This window comes from Megalops cyprinoides, chromosome 16 (assembly GCF_013368585.1).
Source record: "Megalops cyprinoides isolate fMegCyp1 chromosome 16, fMegCyp1.pri, whole genome shotgun sequence".
NCBI lineage: Eukaryota > Metazoa > Chordata > Actinopteri > Elopiformes > Megalopidae > Megalops > Megalops cyprinoides.
Genome location: NC_050598.1, coordinates 19,350,038 through 19,374,578, shown reverse-complemented (window position 1 = coordinate 19,374,578; position 24,541 = coordinate 19,350,038). Strand labels below are relative to the sequence as shown.

General features: G+C 42.2%; 1 protein-coding gene across 2 annotated transcripts in view; it reads left to right on the top strand.

Annotated features, from left to right (window-relative positions):
• Positions 1-22,881, top strand: part of ahnak (AHNAK nucleoprotein) — a 47,400-nt gene extending 24,519 nt beyond the window's left edge. The window contains exons 3-7 of one of the 2 annotated variants that reach the window (XM_036547799.1): positions 2,650-2,718; positions 2,993-3,150; positions 3,400-3,605; positions 3,918-8,804; positions 9,519-22,881. In XM_036547799.1, coding sequence (XP_036403692.1) covers positions 2,994-3,150; positions 3,400-3,605; positions 3,918-8,804; positions 9,519-21,269 — 17,001 coding nt within the window. In that variant the 5' untranslated portion in view covers positions 2,650-2,718; position 2,993 and the 3' untranslated portion in view covers positions 21,270-22,881. Of the gene's footprint in view, positions 1-2,649; positions 2,719-2,992; positions 3,151-3,399; positions 3,606-3,917 lie in introns of both variants that reach the window. The other variant, XM_036547798.1, reaches the window with a different exon arrangement.
• Positions 22,882-24,541: the final 1,660 nt, after the last annotated feature.

Below are 24,541 nucleotides of genomic sequence, written 5' to 3'. Positions count from 1 at the left end.
TAGTGAGCTGGATCTAAAAAGCTGAGTCGCTCACCACAGGAATCTGACAGCGTGGGTTTGCTTCTAAAGCAGACTGTGTCCAATCTACTAGCCTCTCAGTTACTCACTTGTACTCATGTCATACCTAATCAGACATTATGCGTTATCCTTTTAATCCATACAGAGGGACAGACTACTACCCTATTGTAGTATGCCACGAGTACAGCTGGCGGTGTGAGTATGAAATAGTTGTGTACAGTATTCTTTGGCTCAGGAGTTTGAACCTATAAGTGATGTGGACATGAGTTAGTTTGTGGTGTAGAGAAATGGGGGTGGAAGCCCAGTGCACAGCAGTAATTACACCATTCATTTAATTTATTACAGTTCAGCCTTTTTTGTTATCTTACAATGTGAGGCAACACCACCAACAGAGTGAAGTTAGTGTCACATGAGGGATGGATTCAGATGTCATTCTAGACCCAAAATGCTTGTCTGCATGCCAAATCATTCACTCTGACAAGAGGTGAGGTGTTAAAAAATTCCACAAATTTTGAAAAGTTTGAAAGCTATGGCTTCAGCAGGTGGAGCAAAATGCTTTAAATTTATTACTCACTGTGACCTCACTTCCTGATATGGAGTTGTTAAGGCAACTCCATAAAAACAGACACAGCCGATGCTGTGACTCACATCCTGTTGCCTCTGTGTTATCCTGTGGGTAGTCAGTTCTTTCTCACAGATTTATAAAGCTCATGTGTCCACATTCCATATTTGATATGTACCATGGAAACACTTGCATACGCCCTTCTCAGCGGGCGAGAATTCTGTGACTTTGCCCTGGCACATATGCAAAAAAGCTAACATAATGAATGTTTTAAATGGGAAATTCTGTTGTGTAGTATCAGATGATATCTTAATTTGAATGATTCAGTCAATTAGATGTTGTTTATTTGAAAAATGAACACCACACGCATGTGAAACATGCTGAATTTTTAAGCTTTTGTTCAGAATTAAGTTTTGCTCTGCCTCTTGGCTTCGCATTTATTAGCTGGGCTATTCCTATTGATTCTGATATCCACAGGATATGAATAATCCAGCTTCAAAAGAACAACACAAAACACATTGTTCACATAGTAATACACAGGGCTCAGACAGTCTCGTTTAATAGCAGGGTGGTTTGCAACAGGCGTGGTATTACTGAAACAATGGGCTGTCTGTTAACGGGCAGGGAGAGGGTGCAGGTGTGCAGTGTTGAAACCTTGTGAAAAGGAAAGGTATGGAGGCAAGCCCTGTCTATGTAAGTGGTTACCTCTCAAACTCTCTGCTTTGTGGATTCACATTGTTAAAAAATAATGATGATTATGAGATGATGATGATGATGATGATGTTTAAGATTTAATATAAGCTCTGGGTTAAAAAAAAACTATGGAACAATAATAAACAGTGGAGGTTGTAATAGCATAATCTAGAATAAGATAACTAACGATGGAAAAAATACTGACAATAGCTAACTTGTAGTTCCTGTACAGTGAAGGCAGATAAACAAGTCAGTGTGTGATTGCAGCACTAGAGTAAAGACTTTTCTGAATCTCATTCATGTTTTTCAGGATTATACATTAAATTCCCTGGAAAACTGTTACGTGTTGGTGAACTTTTTGCAGGTTTATCAGGTGTAGTTTCTCTGTCCACTGCATGATAGTTTAAAGGGCAATAATAGAGGAAATGTATGTCTTATACCATTGATGCTAGTGTATGTATACTGACTTCAGCAATTCTCTGGTGCATCAGGAGCCGCCTCTGGCTGCAGGAGTTACAATAGTGCAGAATGTTGCAGCGGCAGCAGCTCTGTGTTTTGCAGTTGTGAACAGCAGAGAGAGTGAGGTGTGGTTGCTGGGGGGGTGGGTGGGTGAAGGGCAGCTGGAGCCATCATTGTTTTCGGTGTTGACATTGGAGAGGAGGTGTGGGCACAGGTTCAAGCTTCTGCTGTTTGCCTCAGGGCAGGGTGTGGTCTTGTTTTAGCTAGCTTTCCACAACAACTGAGAGGGAGAGAGGAGAAGGAAGGGGAAACACACTAGCTGGCAAGACAGAACTTGGTAACATGATCGCTGGGTCCTCCCCTCAGTGGATCTTAAAAGTGTTTGGCAGCCACCTGGTGGTGTAGAGCCAAACTACACTTTCACAAAAGAAAGGAGAAAGGATGAATGCATGAATGAAGGCATATATAAAAGAAGGAATAAGGAACTATGTGCTATGCCTGTAATGACTAAGGGAGTAATGTTTAGATTTATTTAGATGAAGAAACATAGGTGAAAGATCTTTGTTATTTATATGTTTGTTCTTTTTTTTTTTTTTTGGCTCCAGTCAGAGGTTTGACCTTAACTTTTAAATAAGAATTCAGGGAAGTCTTACTTTTTTGTTGTCAACACAGCATTGTTAATTAATTTCATCTAAAAAAAAACTTACCTTTGTGTAAGTTAGATATATTACTGAGAGAAACTTTGTGCCATGATTGATTCATCCTATGAAGTCATGGTCATATCTGTGTCTGATGTGTCTGTACATTGTTATACTCTCTGTACAAACACAGATCTCCAGTTGTTGTGTGGTAGTTTGTATATAGTGTAAACACATTGGGGAGGCTGGGTGCTAATGGCTATTTGATTCTTCTCTCAGTGGAAAGACGTGATCGAAGGCTGATACACATCACACTAAGAAACAGCAAGAAGAGAAGAAACACTTCAGGTAAAGTCAGAACATTTCTTATTCTCCATACTTGTATTTGAGTGGTGTGGTTTCCTTTCCATTTCGTTTTCTATACATGCCGTTATTTTATTTAATATTTTTCTTGTAGCCCCTTTCATTTCAAGATTGTCATTTTAAGTGCTTATTTTCTTGGTGGATTGTTCTGTTATAAACCCATGGAGGGAGGGGAATGTTAACATTAGACCACACACATATGTGAAGTGTGACACTGACTGCATGAGTGGGTGTATGGGTGCATTTATGTGTATGTTAGGATGGCAGAGGAAGAGGAAACGAGGGAGGTGCTCTTCCCACAATGGATGGGCCCAGACAAACATGGTCTAACCATTGAGCAGACGGGCGGAGGTGAAATCTTCGTCAAGGAGGTGAAAACGGAGTCCCCCGCTGCACGCACTGGGAAAGTGCATGAAGGTAGAGCCGCTCTATAGAGAAGAAAGAATCTACATATTCAGTTATCAAATATGTACTTCATACTGCTCACCAATGAGACTTAAGTTTGTTGTTTACCATTTATTATTAGTACTTTAAGATCTTAATATGGAACATATCAGATATTGTAATATGAGCCTATTTGCTATTGCACAATACATCACCATGCTCATTTATGTTCTTACCTTATAGCATCACTACATCACCCCTTTCTCTGTTCTTCTTTCTCAGGTGACCAGATTGTGGGTGCCACTATCTATTTTGACAACATGAGCTCAGAAGAAACAGCAGAGCTACTCAAGACTCTCAATCGCCACAAAGTTGGGCTAAAACTACAGAACCGGTCAGGAGACAAATCGCCTTGCCGCTCCCCTATGGGCACCCTGACTTGGGAGGGGAGGGGTCGATTTGGAGGTTCCAGTCCAGACATTGTACTGGTGAGACTACCACCTATCTGTTTGTCTGTCCACCTGTCTGTGTTGATAGAGGAGTAAAGAATATATTTGTAGTTAGACACAGAACATCAAGGGCTCGCACATAAAGGAATCTTTGAATTAATATGAATATATTAACATTAATATGATTGATCTACTGAACATTTACATAATGAGCCATAATACACCGGTTATTCACTTTATATAATTTCATTGCAGTTCATTACTAGAACAACAGCTTCTAAATTACTTGCAGATGGAGTTCATGTGAATGTATATGTTTTAACCCTGTTTGACTCTGTGTCTTTCTTACAGAGTGGAGATGATGAAGACTACAAAAGAATCTATACCAAGAAGATCAAGCCAAGGCTGAAGTCAGAGGACCTGGCAGAGGGAGTGGATGTTCGCACAGAGCGCCACAGCAGCACCAGCAGCGATGGCAGCACCATCACCACCATCACTCGCCGTATAACCACCTACACTGTGGATGTGCCAGGGGAGTCCAGCCAGCAACAGATTGATCTCTCCAGCCCAGAGTTCAAGATTAAGGTCCCACGTCATGAGCTGTCAGGGGAGATTGGTGCTAGCTCGACACAGATCAGGGGGCCACATGTCATCTTGGGAAGCAGAGGAGGTACAGAAGAGGCTGACATCACTTTAACTGGGCCGCGGGTCACTGGCTCCTCTGAAAAGCACTGGAGCGTGAAGACTACCACTGTTACCAGGGAGGTAGAAGGGGATGGCAGAGAAATAAAATTCAAAGTCCCTGGATTTGGCATGACAAGGGGCAAAGCACAGGGTGAGTTCAGCCTGTCTGGAGGGACTCATCATGAAGATGGCAGTATTCAGGTGCCAGGTATCAAGGTGGCAGGAAGAGATCTTCCATCCATTGATGTCAGTGAGGGTGCAGCCATTGGAGGCTTCAGAGGAAAGATAGGAATTGGAGGGAAAGAGAGTGTAGAAACATCAAAGTCAGAAGGCAACATGGACTTACCTGACCAAACATTTGGCAGTAAAGGCAGCAGCAAAGTATCTGGCATAAGCATCAGTACTACAGGGGTCAAGATCGGTAGTAAAGGTGCAGGTGTGGATTTGAAAGAGGCTGCTGCTGATGTAAAGGCACCAAAAGTCTCAATTGAGCATGCTGACCTCAAGGGAAGTTCATCTGAGGGTTTCAGTATTTCTGGGCCTAAGGGAGCCATTTCCTCACCCAAGATGTCTGATGTGGACATTAAATTGAAAGGACCCAGCTTTAAAGGAGGTATTTCCACTACTGTGGTATCAACAGAAATTAAGTCCCCCAATGTGGACATTGCGAGTCTTTCCAAAGGGGCAGAAGTGGCTGGGGAAACAAAGGCTGACATTTCTGTGCCAAAAATTGACATTAAAGCACCCACAGTAAAAGGACGCACAGATGAATCGGTGAAAGGACTAAAGATTGGCACACCAGATTTCTCCATATCTGGTTCCACGCCCAAAGCAGGAGAGAAAGTCAAATCAGCAAATGTTGACATCAGCATCAAAACACCTGATGTTGATATCAAAGGAACAAAAGGTGAAGTCAAAATACCTACTTATGACGTCAAAGGTCCTCAAGTAGAGACAACTGGCATCAAAATCAGGAGGCCAGAAATAGGAGACATCACTGTCCCAAAAGTAGATATTGTCACTCCGGATGTGGCTATTGATGCTCCAGGCATTGACATTAAAGGACTGAAAGGTGACGTGAAAATGCCATCATTTGGGCTCAAGGGTACGAAGGTGGAAGGTTCTGATGTTATTGTTAAAGGTCCAAAGGTTGACATCAAGTCACCAAAATTGAAAGGGGACATTACAAGGCCTGACGTTGGAAAACAGGACATACAAATTGAAAGTGACATTAAGGAACCAAAACTAGACATCAAATTGCCCTCATTTGGACTAAAAGGTGTCAAGGTGGGGGGTCCAGATGTTGACATCAAAGGTCCAAAAGTGAAGGCAGAAACCGATGTCAAAGCACCAAATGTGGAGATTGAAGGTACAGATATTGGCATTGATGGTGGAATCAAAATGCCAAAAATTAAAATGCCCTCAATTGGAATCAAAGGATCAAAAGCCGAAGGCCCTGATGTTGACATCAATCTTTCCAAAACTGACATTGAAATCAAGGGGCCAAAAGTTGACATTGAGCAACCAGAGATTAATATTGACGGAAAGGGAGTCAAAGGAGCAAAAATCAAAATGCCATCAGTTGGAATCAAAGGGCCCAAAGTGGAGGGCACTGATGTTGATGTCAATCTCCAGAAATCTGGCATTAATGTGAAAGGGCCAAAAATTGATATTGGAGGTCCAGGACTTGATGGATCAGTCAAAGGACCAGAATTCAAGGGACCTTCCATCTCTGGCCCAAAGATCTCAATGCCTGATGTTGACATTAATCTGAAAGGGCCAAAGCTGAAAGGAGATGTGGATTTGTCTGGATCAAAGATTGAAGGTGAAATCAAAGCACCAAAAGTAGACATTGAAGGCCCAGATGTTGAAATTGACAGTACCACAGGTGGATTTAAGTTACCTAAATTCAAAATGCCATCATTTGGAATCAAAGGTCCCAAAGTGGAGCGTCCTGATGTTGATGTACATCTTTCAAAGCCTGATATTGACATCAAAGCACCGAAAGTCGACATTGAAAGTCGAGAACTTGATGTTGAGGGGCCTGAAGGCAAAATCAAAGGACCCAAATTCAAGATGGCATCTGTATCTGGTCCAAAGATCTCAATGCCTGATGTGGACGTGAATCTGAAAGGGCCCAAGCTGAAAGGAGATGTGGATGTGTCTATTCCAAAGATTGAAGGTGAAATCAAAGCCCCTAAAGTAGACATTGAAGGCCCAGATGTTGATGTTGAAGGTCCTGATGGTGGATTCAAGATGCCAAAAATGAAAATACCATCATTTGGGTTCAAAGGTCCCAAAATGGAGGGCACTAATGTTGATGTGAGTCTATCAAAACCTGATATTGATATAAAAGCACCAAAAGTTGACATTGAAGGTCCAGAACTTGATGTTGAAGGACCTGATGGTAAGATCAAAGGACCCAAATTCAAGATGCCGTCTATATCTGGTCCAACGATCTCAATGCCTGATGTGGATGTGAATCTGAAAGGGCCAAAGTTGAAAGGAGATGTTGATGTGAGCCTTTCAAAGCCTGACATTGATATCAAAGCACCGAAAGTAGACATTGAAGGTCCAAATGTTGATGTTGAAGGTCCAGAAGGTGGATTCAAGATGCCAAAATTTAAAATGCCATCATTTGGATTCAAAGGTCCCAAAATGGAGGGCACTGATGTTGATGTGAGTCTTTCAAAACCTGATTTTGGTATAAAAGCACCGAAAGTTGACATTGAAGGTCCAGAACTTGATGTTGAAGGGCCTGAAGGCAAAATCAAAGGACCCAAATTCAAGATGCCACCTGTATCTGGTCCAAAGATCTCAATGCCTGATGTGGATGTGAATCTGAAAGGGCCAAAGCTGAAGGGAGATGTGGATGTGTCAGTGCCAAAGATTGAAGGTGAAATCAAAGCACCGAAAATAGACATTAAAGGTCCAAATGTTGATGTTGAAGGTCCTGATGGTGGATTCAAGATGCCCAAAATGAAAATGCCATCATTTGGATTCAAAGGTCCCAAAATGGAGGGTCTTGATGTTGATGTGAGTCTTTCTAAGCCTGATATTGATATCAAAGCACCAAAAGTTGACATCGAAGGTCCAGAACTTGATGTTGAAGGACCTGAAGGCAAAATCAAAGGACCCAAATTCAAGATGCCACCTGTATCTGGTCCAAAGATCTCAATGCCTGATGTGGATGTGAATCTGAAAGGGCCAAAGCTGAAGGGAGATGTGGATGTGTCAGTGCCAAAGATTGAAGGTGAAATCAAAGCACCGAAAATAGACATTAAAGGTCCAAATGTTGATGTTGAAGGTCCTGATGGTGGATTCAAGATGCCCAAAATGAAAATGCCATCATTTGGATTCAAAGGTCCCAAAATGGAGGGTCCTGATGTTGATGTGAGCCTTTCTAAGCCTGATGTTGATATCAAAGCACCAAAAGTTGACATTGAGGGTCCAGAGCTTGATGTTGAAGGGCCTGAAGGCAAAATCAAAGGACCCAAATTCAAGATGCCATCTGTATCTGGTCCAAAGATCTCAATGCCTGATGTGGATGTGAATCTGAAAGGGCCAAAGCTGAAGGGAGATGTGGATGTGTCTGTGCCAAAGATTGAAGGTGAAATCAAAGCACCAAAAATTGGCATTGAAGGCACAGACATTGACATTGAGGGCCCAGAAGGAGGATTTAAGATGCCAAAATTTAAAATGCCATCATTTGGAGTGAAAGGTCCAAAAGTGGGGGGTCCTGATATTGATGTGAGCCATTCAAAGCCTGATGTTGATATCAAAGGGCCAAAAGTTGAAATTGAAGGCCCAGATCTTGATGTTGAAGGCCCTGAAGGCAAAATCAAGGGACCCAAATTCAAGATGCCATCCATCTCTGGTCCAAAGATCTCAATGCCTGATGTGAACCTCAATCTGAAAGGACCCAAGCTAAAAGGTGATGTGGATGTGTCAGTACCAAAGATTGAAGGTGAAACCAAAGGTCCAAAAGTAGACATTGAAGGTCCAGATGTCGATATTGAAGGTCCAGAAGGTGGACTCAAAATGCCGAAGTTCAAAATGCCATCATTTGGATTCAAAGGTCCAAAAGTTGAGGGTCCTGACGTTGATATCAACCTACCCAAAGCAGACATTGATCTTGAAGGGCCCAAAGTTGATGTTGAAGGTCCAGAAATTGATATTGAAGGACCCGAAGGTAAAGTGAAGGGACCAAAATTCAAGATGCCATCCATATCTGGTCCCAAGATCTCAATGCCAGACGTTGATTTCAACCTGAAGGGGCCGAAGCTGAAAGGTGATGTTGATGTGTCAGTGCCAAAGATTGAAGGTGAAATCAAAGCACCAGCAGTAGATGTTGAGGGTCCAGATGTTGAAATTGAAGGCCCGGAAGGTGGCTTCAAAATGCCGAAGTTCAAAATGCCAAAGTTTGGTCTCAAAGGGCCAAAAGTGGAGGGCCCTGATGTTGACATCAACCTACCCAAAGGTGATCTTGATGTGAAAGGGCCAAAAGTTGATATCGAAGGCCCAGAAATAGATGTTGAAGGACCTGATGGCAAGATTAAAGGACAAAAATTCAAGATGCCATCCATATCTGGCCCCAAGATCTCAATGCCAGATGTTGATTTCAACCTGAAGGGGCCGAAGCTGAAAGGTGACATTGATGCGTCAGTGCCAAAGATTGAAGGTGAAATCAAAGCACCAGCAGTTGATGTTGAGGGTCCAGATGTTGACATTGAAGGCCTGGAAGGTGGCTTCAAAATGCCGAAGTTCAAAATGCCAAAGTTTGGTCTCAAAGGGCCAAAAGTGGAGGGCCCTGATGTTGACATCAACCTACCCAAAGGTGATCTTGATGTGAAAGGTCCAAAAGTTGATATCGAAGGCCCAGAAATAGATGTTGAAGGACCTGATGGCAAGATCAAAGGACCAAAATTCAAGATGCCATCCATATCTGGTCCCAAGATCTCAATGCCTGATGTGGACTTCAATCTGAAAGGACCAAAGCTGAAAGGAGATGTGGGTGTGTCTGTTCCAAAGATTGAAGGTGAAATCAAAGCACCAGCCATAGATGTTGAGGGTCCAGACGTTGAAATTGAAGGCCCAGAAGGTGGCTTCAAAATGCCAAAGTTAAAAGTTCCCAAGTTTGGTATTAAAGGGCCAAAAGTGGAGGGCCCTGATGTTGACATTAACCTACCCAAAGCTGATATTGATATCAAAGGGCCAGAGGTTGACATTGCCAGTCCTGAATTGGATATCGAAGGACCTGATGGCAAGATCAAAGGACCCAAATTCAAGATGCCATCCATATCTGGTCCAAAGATCTCAATGCCTGATTTAGACTTCAATTTGAAGGGCCCGAAACTGAAGGGAGATGTGGATGTGTCAGTGCCAAAGATTGAAGGCGAAGTCAAAGCCCCTAAAGTAGACATTGAAGGCCCAGATGTTGACATTGAAGGTCCTGAAGGTGGATTCAAGATGCCTAAAATGAAAATGCCATCATTTGGATTCAAAGGGCCTAAAGTTGAGGGTCCTGATGTTGATGTGAACCTCCCCAAAGCTGATGTTAATGTGAAAGGGCCAAAAGTTGATGTCGAAGGTCCAGAAATTGATATTGAAGGACCTGATGGTAAGATCAAGGGACCCAAATTCAAGATGCCATCCATATCTGGTCCAAAGATTTCAATGCCAGATGTGGACTTCAATCTTAAAGGGCCGAAACTGAAAGGAGATGTGGATGTGTCAGTTCCAAAGATAGAAGGTGAAATCAAAGCCCCTAAAGCAGACATTGAAGGTCCAGAAATTGATATTGAAGGACCTGATGGCAAGATCAAGGGTCCAAAATTCAAGATGCCATCTATATCAGGTCCCAAGATCTCAATGCCTGATGTTGATTTCAACCTGAAGGGGCCGAAGCTGAAGGGAGATGTTGATGTGTCTGTGCCAAAGGTTGAAGGTGAAATCAAAGCACCAGCAGTAGACATTGAGGGTCCAGATGTTGAAATTGAAGGTCCTGAAGGTGGATTCAAAATGCCGAAGTTCAAAATGCCCAAGTTTGGTGTTAAAGGTCCAAAGATTGAGGGTCCCGATGTTGACCTACCTAAAGCTGATATCGATGTCAAAGCACCAAAGGTTGATGTTGAAGGTCCTGAAGTGGATATTGAAGGACCTGATGGCAAGATTAAAGGACCAAAATTCAAGATGCCCTCTATATCTGGTCCAAAAATCTCAATGCCAGATGTGGACTTCAATCTGAAAGGACCAAAGATAAAAGGAGATGTGCATGTGCCAAAGATTGAAGGTGAAATCAAAACTCCAAAAGTTGACATTGAAGCCCCAGATGTTGAAATGGAAGGTCCTGAAGGCGGATTCAAAATGCCCAAGTTTAAAATGCCCAAATTTGGACTCAAAGGGCCAAAGATTGAGGGTCCTGATGTTGATATCAATCGCCCAAAAGCAGATGTGAATATCAAAGGTCCAGAGGTAGATATTGAAGGACCAGAACTTGATCTAGAGGTTCCTGAAGGCAAAGTTAAGGGACCCAAATTTAAGATGCCATCCATATCTGGTCCAAAGATCTCAATGCCAGATGTTGACTTCAACCTGAAAGGGCCAAAACTGAAGGGTGATGTGGATGTTTCTGTTCCAAAGGTTGAAGGTGAAATCAAAGCTCCAAAAGTGGACATTGAGGGTGCAGATATTGATATTGAAGGCCCAGAAGGTGGATTCAAGATGCCAAAGATGAAAATGCCATCATTTGGCTTCAAAGGTCCCAAAATGGAGGGTCCTGATGTTGACGTGAAACTCCCCAAAGCAGACATTGATGTCAAAGGGCCAAAAGTTGATGTTAAAAGCCCTGAAATTGATATTGAAGGTCCTGAAGGCAAAATAAAGGGACCCAAATTCAAGATGCCATCTATATCTGGTCCAAAGATCTCAATGCCTGATGTAGACTTCAATTTGAAAGGTCCCAAGCTGAAAGGAGATGTGGATGTGTCAGTGCCAAAGATTGAAGGAGAAATCAAATCCCCAAAAGTAGACATTGAGGGTCCAGATGTTGACATTGAAGGTCCAGAAGGTGGCTTCAAGATGCCCAAAATGAAAATGCCATCATTTGGATTCAAAGGGCCAAAAGTTGAGGGCCCTGATGTTGACATTAACCTGCCCAAAGCAGATATTGATGTCAAAGCACCACAAGTTGATATTGAAGGGCCACAACTAGAAATTGAAGGGCCTGATGGAAAAGTAAAGAGTCCCAAATTCAAAATGCCATCCATATCTGGGCCTAAGATCTCCATGCCTGATGTGGATTTTAATCTTAAAGGGCCAAAACTGAAGGGTGACATTTCAGTAGGAAAGGTTGAAGGAGATGTGAAAGTCCCAAAAGTAGACATTGAAGGTCCAGAGGTTGATGTTGAAGGAATTGAAGGTGGTTTTAAAATGCCCAAGATGAAGATGCCCAAATTTGGATTTAAAGGTCCTAAAGTAGAAGGGCCTGATGTTGATGTGAATTTACCAAAAGCTGACATTGATATAAAAACTCCCCAGGCAGAAATTGAGGCACCTGACATTGATATCCAGGGACCTGAAGGAAAGATCAAAAGTCCTAAATTCAAAATGCCCCACATATCTGGGCCAAAGATATCAATGCCAGATGTGGACTTTAATCTGAAAGGACCAAAAATTAAAGGTGATGTCACAGTTCCAAAAATTGAAGGTGAAATCGGTGTTCCTAAGGTTGATGTTAAAGGCCCTACAGTGGATGTTGAAGGACCAGATGTTGATATTGAAGGTCCAGAAGGTGGATTCAAGATGCCCAAATTTAAAATGCCTAAGTTTGGATTTAAAGGGCCTAAAGTTGAAGGTCCTGATGTTGATGTTAATCTCCCCAAAACTGATATTGAAGTCAAAGGGCCAAAGGTTGACATTCAGAGTCCTGAGCTGGATATTGAAGGACCTGAAGGGAAGGTCAAGGGACCCAAATTCAAGATGCCATCCATATCTGGTCCGAAGATCTCTATGCCTGATGTGGACCTCAATCTGAAAGGACCAAGGGTGAAAGGAGATGTAGATGTGTCAGTGCCAAAGATCGAGGGTGATATCAAAGGGCCAAAGGTTGACGTCCATGGGCCTGATGTTGATGTGAAAGGCACTGAGGGAGGATTCAAAATGCCAAAATTTAAAATGCCCAAGTTTGGGTTTAAAGGTCCCAAAGTGGAGAGCCCTGATGTTGATGTGAATCTACCAAAAGCTGACATTGACATAAAAACCCCTAAAGTTAATATTGAAGGTCCTGAAGTTGACATCGAGGCACCTGAAGGGAAGATAAAGGGTCCCAAACTCAAAATGCCTCATGTTTCAGGGCCAAAGATATCACTTCCTGATGTGGACTTCAATCTAAAGGGGCCAAAGGTGAAAGGAGATCTGGATGTTTCAGTACCAAAAACTGAAATTGATATCAAAGGACCAAAGGTTGATATTGAAGGGGCTGATCTTGATATCGAAGGTGGGGATGGCAAAATTAAAGGGCCTAAATTCAAGATGCCATCCATTTCTGCTCCCAAGATCTCAATGCCTGATGTTGATTTTAACCTGAAGGGGCCAAAACTGAAAGGAGATGTTGATGTGTCAGTGCCAAAGATTGAAGGTGACATTGAAGCACCCAAAGTTGACATTGAAGGGCCAGATGTTAACATTGAAGGTCCTGAGGGTGGACTAAAGATGCCAAAAATCAAAATGCCATCATTTGGATTCAAAGGTCCAAAGATTGAGGGTCCTGATGTTGATATTAACCTTCCCAAAGGTGACATTGATGTTAAAGGGCCAAAAGTTGACATTGAGGGTCCAGAACTTGATGTTGAAGGACCTGAAGGCAAAATCAAAGGACCCAAATTCAAGATGCCATCCATATCTGGTCCAAAGATCTCAATGCCTGATGTGGACTTCAATTTGAAAGGGCCAAAACTGAAAGGTGATGTGGATGTGTCAGTTCCAAAGATTGAAGGAGAAATCAAATCCCCAAAGATTGATGTTGAAGGTCCAGATGTTGACATTGAAGGCCCGGAAGGTGGCTTCAAAATGCCGAAGTTCAGAATGCCCAAGTTTGGTCTCAAAGGGCCAAAGGTGGAGGGCCCTGATGTTGACATCAACCTACCCAAAGCCAATATTGATATCAAAGGGCCGGAGGTTGACATTGCCAGTCCTGAAGTAGACATTGAAGGACCTGATGGCAAGATCAAAGGACCCAAATTCAAGATGCCATCCATATCTGGTCCAAAGATCTCAATGCCTGATGTAGACTTCAATTTGAAGGCCCCAAAACTGAAGGGAGATGTGGATATGTCAGTGCCAAAGATTGAAGGTGAAATCAAAGCCCCTAAAGTAGACATTGAAGGCCCAGATGTTGACATTGAAGGTCCTGAAGGTGGATTCAAGATGCCCAAAATGAAAATGCCATCATTTGGGTTCAAAGGGCCTAAAGTTGAGGGTCCTGATGTTGATGTGAACCTCCCCAAAGCTGATGTCAATGTGAAAGGGCCAAAAGTTGATGTCGAAGTTCCAGAAATTGATATTGAAGGACCTGATGGCAAAATCAAAGGACCCAAATTTAAGATGCCATCCATATCTGGTCCCAAGATCTCAATGCCAGATGTTGATTTCAACCTGAAAGGGCCAAAGCTGAAAGGAGATGTGGATGTGTCAGTTCCAAAGATTGAAGGTGAAATCAAATCCCCAAAGATTGATGTTGAAGGTCCAGATGTTGACATTGAAGGTCTGGAAGGTGGCTTCAAAATGCCAAAGTTCAAAATGCCCAAGTTTGGTCTCAAAGGGCCAAAAGTGGAGGGCCCTGATGTTGACATCAACCTACCTAAAGCTGATATTGATATCAAAGGGCCAGAGGTTGACATTGCCAGTCCTGAAGTAGACATTGAAGGACCTGATGGCAAGATCAAAGGACCCAAATTCAAGATGCCATCCATATCTGGTCCAAAGATCTCAATGCCTGATTTAGACTTCAATTTGAAGGGCCCGAAACTGAAAGGAGATGTGGATGTGTCAGTGCCAAAGATTGAAGGTGAAATCAAATCCCCAAAGATTGATGTTGAAGGCCCAGATGTTGACATTGAAGGTCCTGAAGGTGGATTCAAGATGCCTAAAATGAAAATGCCATCATTTGGATTCAAAGGGCCTAAAGTTGAGGGTCCTGATGTTGATGTGAACCTCCCCAAAGCTGATGTGAATGTGAAAGGGCCAAAAGTTGATGTCGAAGGTCCAGAAATTGATATTGAAGGACCTGAAGGAAAGATCAAAGGACCCAAATTCAAGATGCCATCTATATCTGGTCCAAAGATCTCAATGCCTGATGTGGACTTTAATTTGAAAGGGCCAAAACTGAAAGGAGATGTGGATGTGTCAGTTCCAAAGATTGAAGGTGAAATCAAATCCCCAAAGATTGATGTTGAAGGTCCAGATGTTGACATTGAAGGTCTGGAAGGTGGCTTCAAAATGCCGAAGTTCAAAATGCCCAAGTTTGGTCTCAAAGGGCCAAAAGTGGAGGGCCCTGATGTTGACATCAACCTACCTAAAGCTGATATTGATATCAAAGGGCCAGAGGTTGACATTGCCAGTCCTGAAGTAGACATTGAAGGACCTGATGGCAAGATCAAAGGACCCAAATTCAAGATGCCATCCATATCTGGTCCAAAGATCTCAATGCCTGATGTAGACTTCAATTTGAAGGGCCCGAAACTGAAAGGAGATGTTGATGTGTCAGTGCCAAAGATTGAAGGTGAAATCAAATCCCCAAAGATTGATGTTGAAGGTCCAGATGTTGACATTGAAGGTCCTGAAGGTGGATTCAAGATGCCTAAAATCAAAATGCCATCATTTGGATTCAAAGGGCCTAAAGTTGAGGGCCCTGACATTGATGTGAACCTCCCCAAAGCTGATGTCAATGTTAAAGGGCCAAGGGTTGATGTTAAGGGCCCGGAAATTGATGTTGAAGGACCTGATGGTAAAATCAAAGGACCCAAATTCAAGATGCCATCTATATCTGGGCCAAAGATCTCAATGCCAGATGTGGACTTCAATCTGAAAGGACCGAAGTTGAAGGGAGATGTGGATGTGTCTGTTCCAAGGGTCGAAGGTGAAATCAAAGCACCAGCAGTTGATGTTGAGGGCCCAGATGTTGAAATTGAAGGTCCTGAAGGTGGACTGAAAATGCCAAAGTTCAAAATGCCCAAGTTTGGTCTCAAAGGGCCAAAAGTGGAGGGCCCTGATGTTGACATTAACTTACCTAAAGGTGATCTTGATATCAAAGGGCCAAAGGTTGATGTAGAAGGTCCGGAAATAGATGTTGAAGGACCAGATGGTAAAATCAAAGGACCCAAATTCAAGATGCCATCTCTATCTGGTCCAAAGATCTCAATGCCTGATGTGGACTTCAATCTGAAAGGACCAAAGTTGAAGGGAGATGTGGATGTGTCTGTTCCGAAGGTTGAAGGTGAAATCAAATCCCCAAAGATTGATGTTGAGGGCCCAGATGTTGAAATTGAAGGTCCTGAAGGTGGACTGAAAATGCCTAAGTTCAAAATGCCCAAGTTTGGTCTCAAAGGGCCAAAGATTGAAGGTCCTGATGTTGACATTAACCTACCTAAAGCTGATATCGATGTTGGTGCACCAAAGGTTGATATTGAAGGCCCTGAAGTGGATATTGAAGGACCCGAAGGCAAGATCAAGGGACCCAAATTCAAGATGCCAACAATATCTGGTCCAAACATTAAAATGCCTGATTTTGATGTTAAACTCAAAGGGCCTAAAGCAGAGGGTGATATAAAAGGCCCTCAAATAGACATTGAAGGCCCAGATGTGGATATTCATGGGCCTGAAGGTGGAATCAAAATGCCCAAAATTAAAATGCCAAAATTTGGTTTCAAAGGCCCCAAAGCTGAAGGCCCTGATCTTGACATTTCAGGTGACATTAAGGGACCTGATGTTGACATTGAGGGACCAGAGGGGAAGATCAAAGGCCCCAAATTCAAGATGCCATCTATTTCTGGTCCAAACATCTCAATGCCTGATGTAGACCTTAATCTGAAAGGGCCAAAGCTAAAGGGAGATGTGGATGTCTCTGTGCCAAAGATTGAAGGCGAAATCAAAGCACCAAAAGTAGACATTGAAGGTCCTGATGTAGACATTGAAGGCCCAGAAGGTGGATTTAAGTTGCCCAAGTTCAAAATGCCAAAGTTTGGAGGGAAAGGTGCCAAGATTGAGGGCCCAGACATTGACATCTCTGGGCCTAAGATTGAGGGTGAGATTGAAGTGCCAGATGTGGATATTGAGGGTCCTGAAGGGAAGATCAAAGGTCCAAAGTTCAAGATGCCAACCATCTCTGGTCCTAACATCAAAATGCCAGACTTCAATCTCAAAGGACCAAAAATAGAAGGTGACTTGAAAGGACCAAAAGTTGACATAAATGCACCAGAACTGAATGTTGAGGGCCCTGATGTAAACATTGAAGGACCTGAGGGAAATGTTAAAGGACCCAAGTTTAAAATGCCAAAGATATCAGGCCCTAACATCAAAATGCCTGATTTTGACATTAGCCTGAAAGGACCTAAAGCGGAAGGGGATGTAAAAGGACCAGATGTAGATATTGAAGTACCTGATGTCAACATTGGAGGTCCTGATGTTGAGCTTGAAGGACCAGAAGGTGGATTCAAGATGCCAAAGATTAAAATGCCAAAATTTGGCTTCAAAGGTCCCAAGGTTGAAGGCCCTGATGTTGATATTTCAGGTGATATTGAAGGACCTGATATTGACATTGAGGGACCAGAGGGGAAGATCAAAGGCCCCAAATTCAAGATGCCATCTATTTCTGGTCCAAACATCTCAATGCCTGATGTAGACCTTAATCTGAAAGGGCCAAAGCTAAAGGGAGATGTGGATGTCTCTGTGCCAAAGATTGAAGGCGAAATCAAAGCACCAAAAGTAGACATTGAAGGTCCTGATGTAGACATTGAAGGCCCAGAAGGTGGATTTAAGTTGCCCAAGTTCAAAATGCCAAAGTTTGGAGGGAAAGGTGCCAAGATTGAGGGCCCAGACATTGACATCTCTGGGCCTAAGATTGAGGGTGAGATTGAAGTGCCAGATGTGGATATTGAGGGTCCTGAAGGGAAGATCAAAGGTCCAAAGTTCAAGATGCCAACCATCTCTGGTCCTAACATCAAAATGCCAGACTTCAATCTCAAAGGACCAAAAATAGAAGGTGACTTGAAAGGACCAAAAGTTGACATAAATGCACCAGAACTGAATGTTGAGGGCCCTGATGTAAATATTGAAGGACCTGAGGGAAATGTTAAAGGACCCAAGTTTAAAATGCCAAAGATATCAGGCCCTAACATCAAAATGCCTGATTTTGACATTAATCTGAAAGGACCGAAAGTAGGGGGCGACATCAAAGGACCAGATGTAGATATAGATGTTCCTGATATCAACATTGAAGGCCCCGATTTTGATGTGAAAGGTGATGGCAAACTAAAGATGCCCAAGATATCAGGTCCAAAGATTGACATTGATACTCCTAGTTTTAACATTGAAAAGCCAGAGATAAATTTCCCCAAATTTAAAGGGCCGAAATTTGGAATCAAATCTCCCAAAGTAGAAGGACCAGAAGTGGAGCTTCCATCTGGACAGCTTGACCTGAAAGGACCAGATGTTGATCTGAATGCACCCAGTGCTGACATTGACTTAAAAACCCCTGACATCAGCATAGAGGGGCCTGATGCAAATATTAAAATGCCAAAATTCAAGAAGCCAAAATTCAACCTTGGTGGCAAGAGCCCAAAAGCAGATGTCAAACTACCTGAAGCTGATGTTAATCTTGAAAGCCCTGACATTGATATAAATCTCAAAGGGAAGAAAGGCAAGTTCAAAATGCCTAAAATGAAAGGGAAGGTCAAGAAGCCTGATGCCAGCATTGATGTTAAGGCACCTGATGTAGATGTGGATGTTGATGCACCTGAACTTCACCTGAAAGGACCCAAAGTAAAGAAACCATTGTTTGGGAAGCTACATTTCCCTGATGTGGAGTTCGACATTAAGTCTCCAAAGGTTAAGGGTGATGGTTCCCTTTCTGGTACATTAAAGACTCCTGATGTGGATCTGCCATCAGCTAGCCTCAAAGCAGATATAAAAGGTTCTGATGTTGACTTACCAGATGTGAATGTGGAGGGCCCTGATGTTAAAATGAAAAAACCCAAAATCAAAATGCCCAAGTTCAATATCTCAGGGCCCAAACTCAAAACCCCTGACATTGACCTGAAGGGCCCACAGGTTGATGCTCCTGATGTGAACGCTAGTATGGATGTGTCTGGTGTAGACATTGAAGGTCCAGATGTTAAGGGAAAGCTCAAGCTTGAGGGACCTGATGTGGACATTGAAGGGCCTGATGGAAAGGCAGGTTTCAAGATGCCCTCTCTGAACATCAAAGCACCAAACATTTCTGCCCCTGATTTCAATTTGAAGGGACCTAAAATCAAGGGAGAAACAGACCTCTCTTATGAGTTACAGGGACCAAAGTGTGACATAGAAGGTCCTGATGTAGACATCCATGGACCCGAGGGAAATATAAAGGGTCCAGGATTCAAGATGCCTTCTCTGGATATTAAAGCACCTAAAATATCTGTCCCTGACTTCAGTTTGAAAGGACCAAAAATCAAAGGAGATGTGGATCTCTCAGGGGACATCAAGGGTCCAACAGTTGACATAGAAGCCCCTAGTGTTGACCTAGAAGGAGCAGAGGGTAAGCTGAAAGGGCCAGGACTAAAGATGCCATCTCTGAACATTAAAGCACCCAAGATAACTGTTCCAGATATTGACCTAAACCTTAAAGGACCCAAGATCAAGGGAGACATGGATGTTTCTGGTGACATAAAAGGGCCCACTGTTGACTTAGAAGGACGTGGTGTTGACATTGAGGGTCCTGAAGGAGAGATCAGAGGCCCATCATTCAAGATGCCATCTCTTGACATTAAAGCTCCCAAGATTACTGCCCCTGACCTCAGCTTGAAGGGACCCAAAATTAAAGGTGATGTTGACATTTCAGGGAACATCAAAGGTCCCAGTGCAGATATTGAGGGGCCAGAAGTAGACATTGAAGGACCAGATGGAAAGATCAAAGGTCCTGGTTTCAAAATGCCCTCCCTGGATATAAAAGCACCAAAGATCTCTGTTCCTGATGTTGATTTCAACCTCAAGGGACCAAAGATCAAGGGAGACATGGACCTCTCTGGAGGGCTTACAGGACCTGATATTAAGACCCCAAAGGCAGGTGCAAACATTGAAGGTCCAGACTTTGAACTTGAGGGATCTGGAGGTGGAATAAAAATGCCCAAAATAAAGATGCCAAAGATAGGTTTTAAAGGTGCTGAAATTGAAGGCTCGGATGTGGATGTGAACCTTCCCAAAGCTGACATTGATATCAAAGGGCCAAAAGTTGACATTAAAGGTCCAGAACTGGACATTGAAGGACCCGATGGGAAAGTCAAAGGACCCAAGTTCAGCATGCCATCCATATCTGGTCCTAAGATCTCACTACCAGATGTGGACTTTAATCTGAAAGGACCAAAAGTGAAGGGAGAAGCTGATGTGTCTATACCCAAGACAGAAATTGACATCAAAGGGCCAAAAGTTGACATTGAAGGGCCAGAAATGGACATGGAAGGACCAGAGGGTGGAATAAAAATGCCTCAGATAAAAATGCCTAAATTTGGTTTTAAAAGTCCCAAAGTAGAAGGTCCAGAAGTCGACTTGTCAGGTCCAACAGTAGAAGGCCAAATTACAAAACCAAAAGCTGAGGTAAAAGGCCCAAGTATAGATATCAAATTACCAGATGTTGATTTGGAAACACCAGAGCTAAAAGGGAAGAAGTCAAAATTCAAGTTTCCAAAGTTTGGTTTTGGGAGCTCCAAACTGGAGGGTGCCGATGTCGATATTAATGCTAAAGGACCAAAACTCAGTGGCGAGCTTGACACTTCTGCAGATGTAAAACTCTCCAAGCCCTCTGTAGAAGGAGACTTGAAGGGTGGAATTTCAGGAGACCTGAAAGGCTCGGGTGTGAAAGTAAGCGGTCCAGAGATGAGTCTGAAAGGGCCCACGGTCACAGGGCTGAATGTCAAGGGAGGGGCAGGAGTGGACACAGAAATGTCTGGTGGGATGGAATATCCAGAGGGCAAAGTCACCTTCCCCAAGTTAAAGGTTCCCAAATTTGGCATTGCCTTACCCCAGTTGGAAGGTCCTGAGATGGGGGTAGATGTTGGGTCAGGAGTGGAAGCTGAAGGAGGGGAGATCAATATACAAAGCCCTTCAGGTGGTGGCTATGTCAGCTCCCAGAGCCTTGATATACACGGCCCAGAGATAAAAACAAGTGGTGGTGGAAAAGCAAAAGTAAAGATGCCTAAATTCTTTGGCAAGTCAAAAACCAAAGGTGGCAGTGCGGTCGATCTGAGCCTTCAGGGGCCAGAGCTTGAACTGTCTGGCAGCGGAGGTGGTGTGAAAAGCTCCAAAGGCCTGAGTGTGAGTTCTGGAGAACTGCTCAGTGGAAAGATTGAAGGAGGTGCTGGACTCAGTGTGTCACCCAAGAGCAAGTCAGCCTCGCTAGATCTGTTCAAGAAATCACGACATCGCTCCTCCTCACTGAGTGATGAGGGGGGACTAGCTTCTCCCTCCTCCCCTTCTGGTCACTTACAAGCAGAGGGTGGGGACATCTCCGTGGATGCAGGGGGTGTCAAGGTGAAAGGCAAGAAGGGAAAGCTTAAGTTTGGCACGTTTGGTGGGTTTGGCTCCAAGTCCAAGGGTTCATATGAAGTGACACTTGGAGAAGAGGGTGAAGAAAGGGTAGAGGGAAGTGGGGGTGTTTCTCTCCCCTCTAAAAAGTCCAGGATGTCTTCATCCTCGAGTAGTGATAGTGGGGCAAAGGGAGGCTTCCGTTTCCCACGTGTTGAAATTGCTGTGTCACCCAAAAAATAATGTAACGTCCTATCCTATCCTCACTCACACGACACCCTTCCCACCCCCCAAAAATGACATACTCCTTCCACCTGTACCATTATCCTCTTCTTGATTACCCAAGACCCACCACTACCACCTCTAATATTTCAAATTGAAAAAAAAAAACTTCAGGCTGATTTTCAAAACTTTTATCTCCAGTACCACACTAATGCACTGTTATAGAAATTCTCAGATAACTGACAGAGTACATGTCTATCCCCTTTAAATTCTCCCCCCAAATACTTGTCTTGACTAATCACACTGGAGTAAATTATGTAGTTTTGAAAATCAACCTTAAACTGTAAATAAGATATGAGTCGGTTTTGTATTTTTAAAACTTTTTTCTTTTTGTACATAATTATATTTTATTGAACATACACAATTTCACTTCTCCTTCCCTCCCTACACAGTGCCTTAAGTACAAATGTCTGAAGTAAAAATGTTTTCCTGCATTTTGTTTCAATACTTTTTATAATGTTAGGCCTGCTATTTTTGTATCTTTAAATGTAATAAAGAAATATTCAAACAGAGGTCTGTATCAGAAAAGCAATACCATGGTTTAAATTGTTCTTTTCAAGAATGTGTGTCTATATACACATGTACACATAATGAGCAGAGTAACATCACTTGCTGTCATATATAAACAAATGATTTATTTGCCTTTGTTTTGGAGCTTAAATATTGTAATCCATGCTGCAAAATTAGTACTTTTTGTAGTGCTCATTTTTACATTTTCTATTAAGAGTATCAGTATCAGTGCTGGTAGTGACCATTATTGCAATGAGAATCAATGTTGTATGTTTGTACAAACTAATGAACTGCTGTTAGGACTTAAGTTGCACTAGAATACTGCCATAAGTCAAGACTGATAGCTGCTTTATAAAACAATGGTTTCATGATTTAGCTTTATAAGGAAAGCATACACAGAGCAGAAGATTTATAGTAAAGGTATATGCTTCAGGTCTGCTGCCAAAAACAAGAGAGTATGGCATTGTCCTAGTGTGACACCAAGGTGGCTCCAATGGTCATTTGTATTATATATTATTTTCATATTTTGTCTTTTATCATGTGTTGCAAGGAAAAAAAGTACATATACAAAATGAATACAACTTCTAATATGGTTTTATGAATAGACAGCAAATTATAGCTCCCATAGTCTCTCTGAACTATGTTAATTGACTTGCTCTATAATGTCTACTGAGGAATCATACAATGTGATGATATGCAGCTGTTTAGCTTGGACTTAGCAGCACTTTGAATTAGACAGTTGTTTTGAGGACTAATTTGTAACTCCACTATTCCTTCCTTGCCTGCACCTGCCCTCTGGCGAATCTCTCTCCCTCTCTCTCTCATTGAAAAGCTGTGGTGGTGTTTGGTAATGAGGGTATAGCAGAGTACATTAGCTGTCCTAAAAATTGTGAATATCATAATAAGCCGTGCCGCAGTTCCACTTGTGTGTATAATAACTTTTATGAGATTTTCTCTGCAAGTCACTGCTTAAATTTTTGGAGAGAAGTATACATCAATTTATTTTCCTCATTTTTATTTTTAACAACTAATTGGTTTGCTTTGGAGACATTGGGATATGAAAATGTTTTTTTTTTCTTGTCTGTTTTCTTTTTTTGTTGGTGTTGTTTAAATGATTCAGCTACAAAACAAACTACAAATAAACAGTTCAATTAACCTCAGTCTGCTGGTGTCAAGGCTGTTTTTTGAAAGGAGCTGATCAGTTACTGTACATGCTAATTGAGGCCTCTAAATTAAAGATAGTGGTAATTATTTGCCAAAGAAGTTATGCAAACACAGTTGAAAGATTAACAGTGAATCTGTTGTTACACCACTTCTCCATTCTCACACAATGGAACTCAATGACAACATGAATTCCACTCTGTTTATATTTGCACACATTCTCCCTTCACTATAGATTATTTCATTCTGTTGTTTTTAGATTATTTCATGGTGTTTTTTTAAGTGTGCTTTTAATGATGATGCCATTTTGAATAACCAAAATAGTGTCACGTCAAAAAGTGAGATCAGTTTTAGTTTAAGTCATATAGAATAGATTACACATACCTTTACGAAGTTACTCGCTGTTATGACGATGTGATAAGCTATTGTTTGTTTGAAAGACAATTTTAAACTCTACCAACATGAACATTACTCAATCAAGAAAGGAGCGTTTTCCCCATGATTAACTTGGACAGCAGCAGTGGTAAAGTGTAATATTAGGAATTGAATATACAAACATATTTTCCATGGATAAAATGATTCATGAAAAGTACTCAACCTGCATTACCTCCAGCTGTATAAATGGATTACATGTAAAAATTGTAACGTATGTAAGGCACTCTGAATTCAACTGTCTAAAGACAACTAAATGTAAAAAAGTCTAGCCTTTGTCATCGTCAGCTGCAAAAATCCCTTGAGCCAAAGCCTTGCTGCAAAAGTGGCAAAGGCAATTTCAAAAAGACATACATGATAAAACTGTCATTACCTGCTCTTGGCTTCACACTGTGTTGTGTATTTCTGTGAATGAACCTGAGAAGGCTTTTATTCAAAGCATAGCCACAAGGGGGTGACAAACTGGGTACAGTACATCTTTTACATGAGTGTTTGCTCTATGGTCCTGGACATTCTATATGCTACTACAATTCTTTTCATTGCCAAATGGGACTGGTATCCAGGCAGACAAGCAGGAAGATAGGTAGGTAGGCATAATTTATGAATTTCATTGGAAGTGGGAGAGGTCCTACTGAATAAATAAATTAATAAATATATGAACATAAAGATAAAGTGGTGGGCTCTGATGGGTAAGGACATTACAGTGGGTCCACATTTCAGTTCTTACCCCTGGAAGCCCTTACCTGTAAGTGAGATACTTAGTCGTTTTGAAACAGGCCATGTGTTGAGTATGGATGTCTTGACAAAATTCCATATTAAATCAAGAGAGAAGAAATAAAACAACAAAGGGTTACAAACAGGCAGGAAGAGGGCTCACTCAATACCTGCTAAGGATGTGGGTGCCACCTAGTGGCTAATGCGCTTTCTGCACAAAATGGGCAAAACTGTACTCCAGTACTACATTACTGCAAAGTCAGTGCTGTTTTCCACTGTACACAGACAAATCACCTACAATTTATTGTGTAAATGCAGTGTGCACTAAATGATACTTTGCTTTGGTGCTCCACTTGACACCATTATGCAGCTAGACCAGTCTCAGCTCTACCATTGATGTTCACTTGTCTTTACTA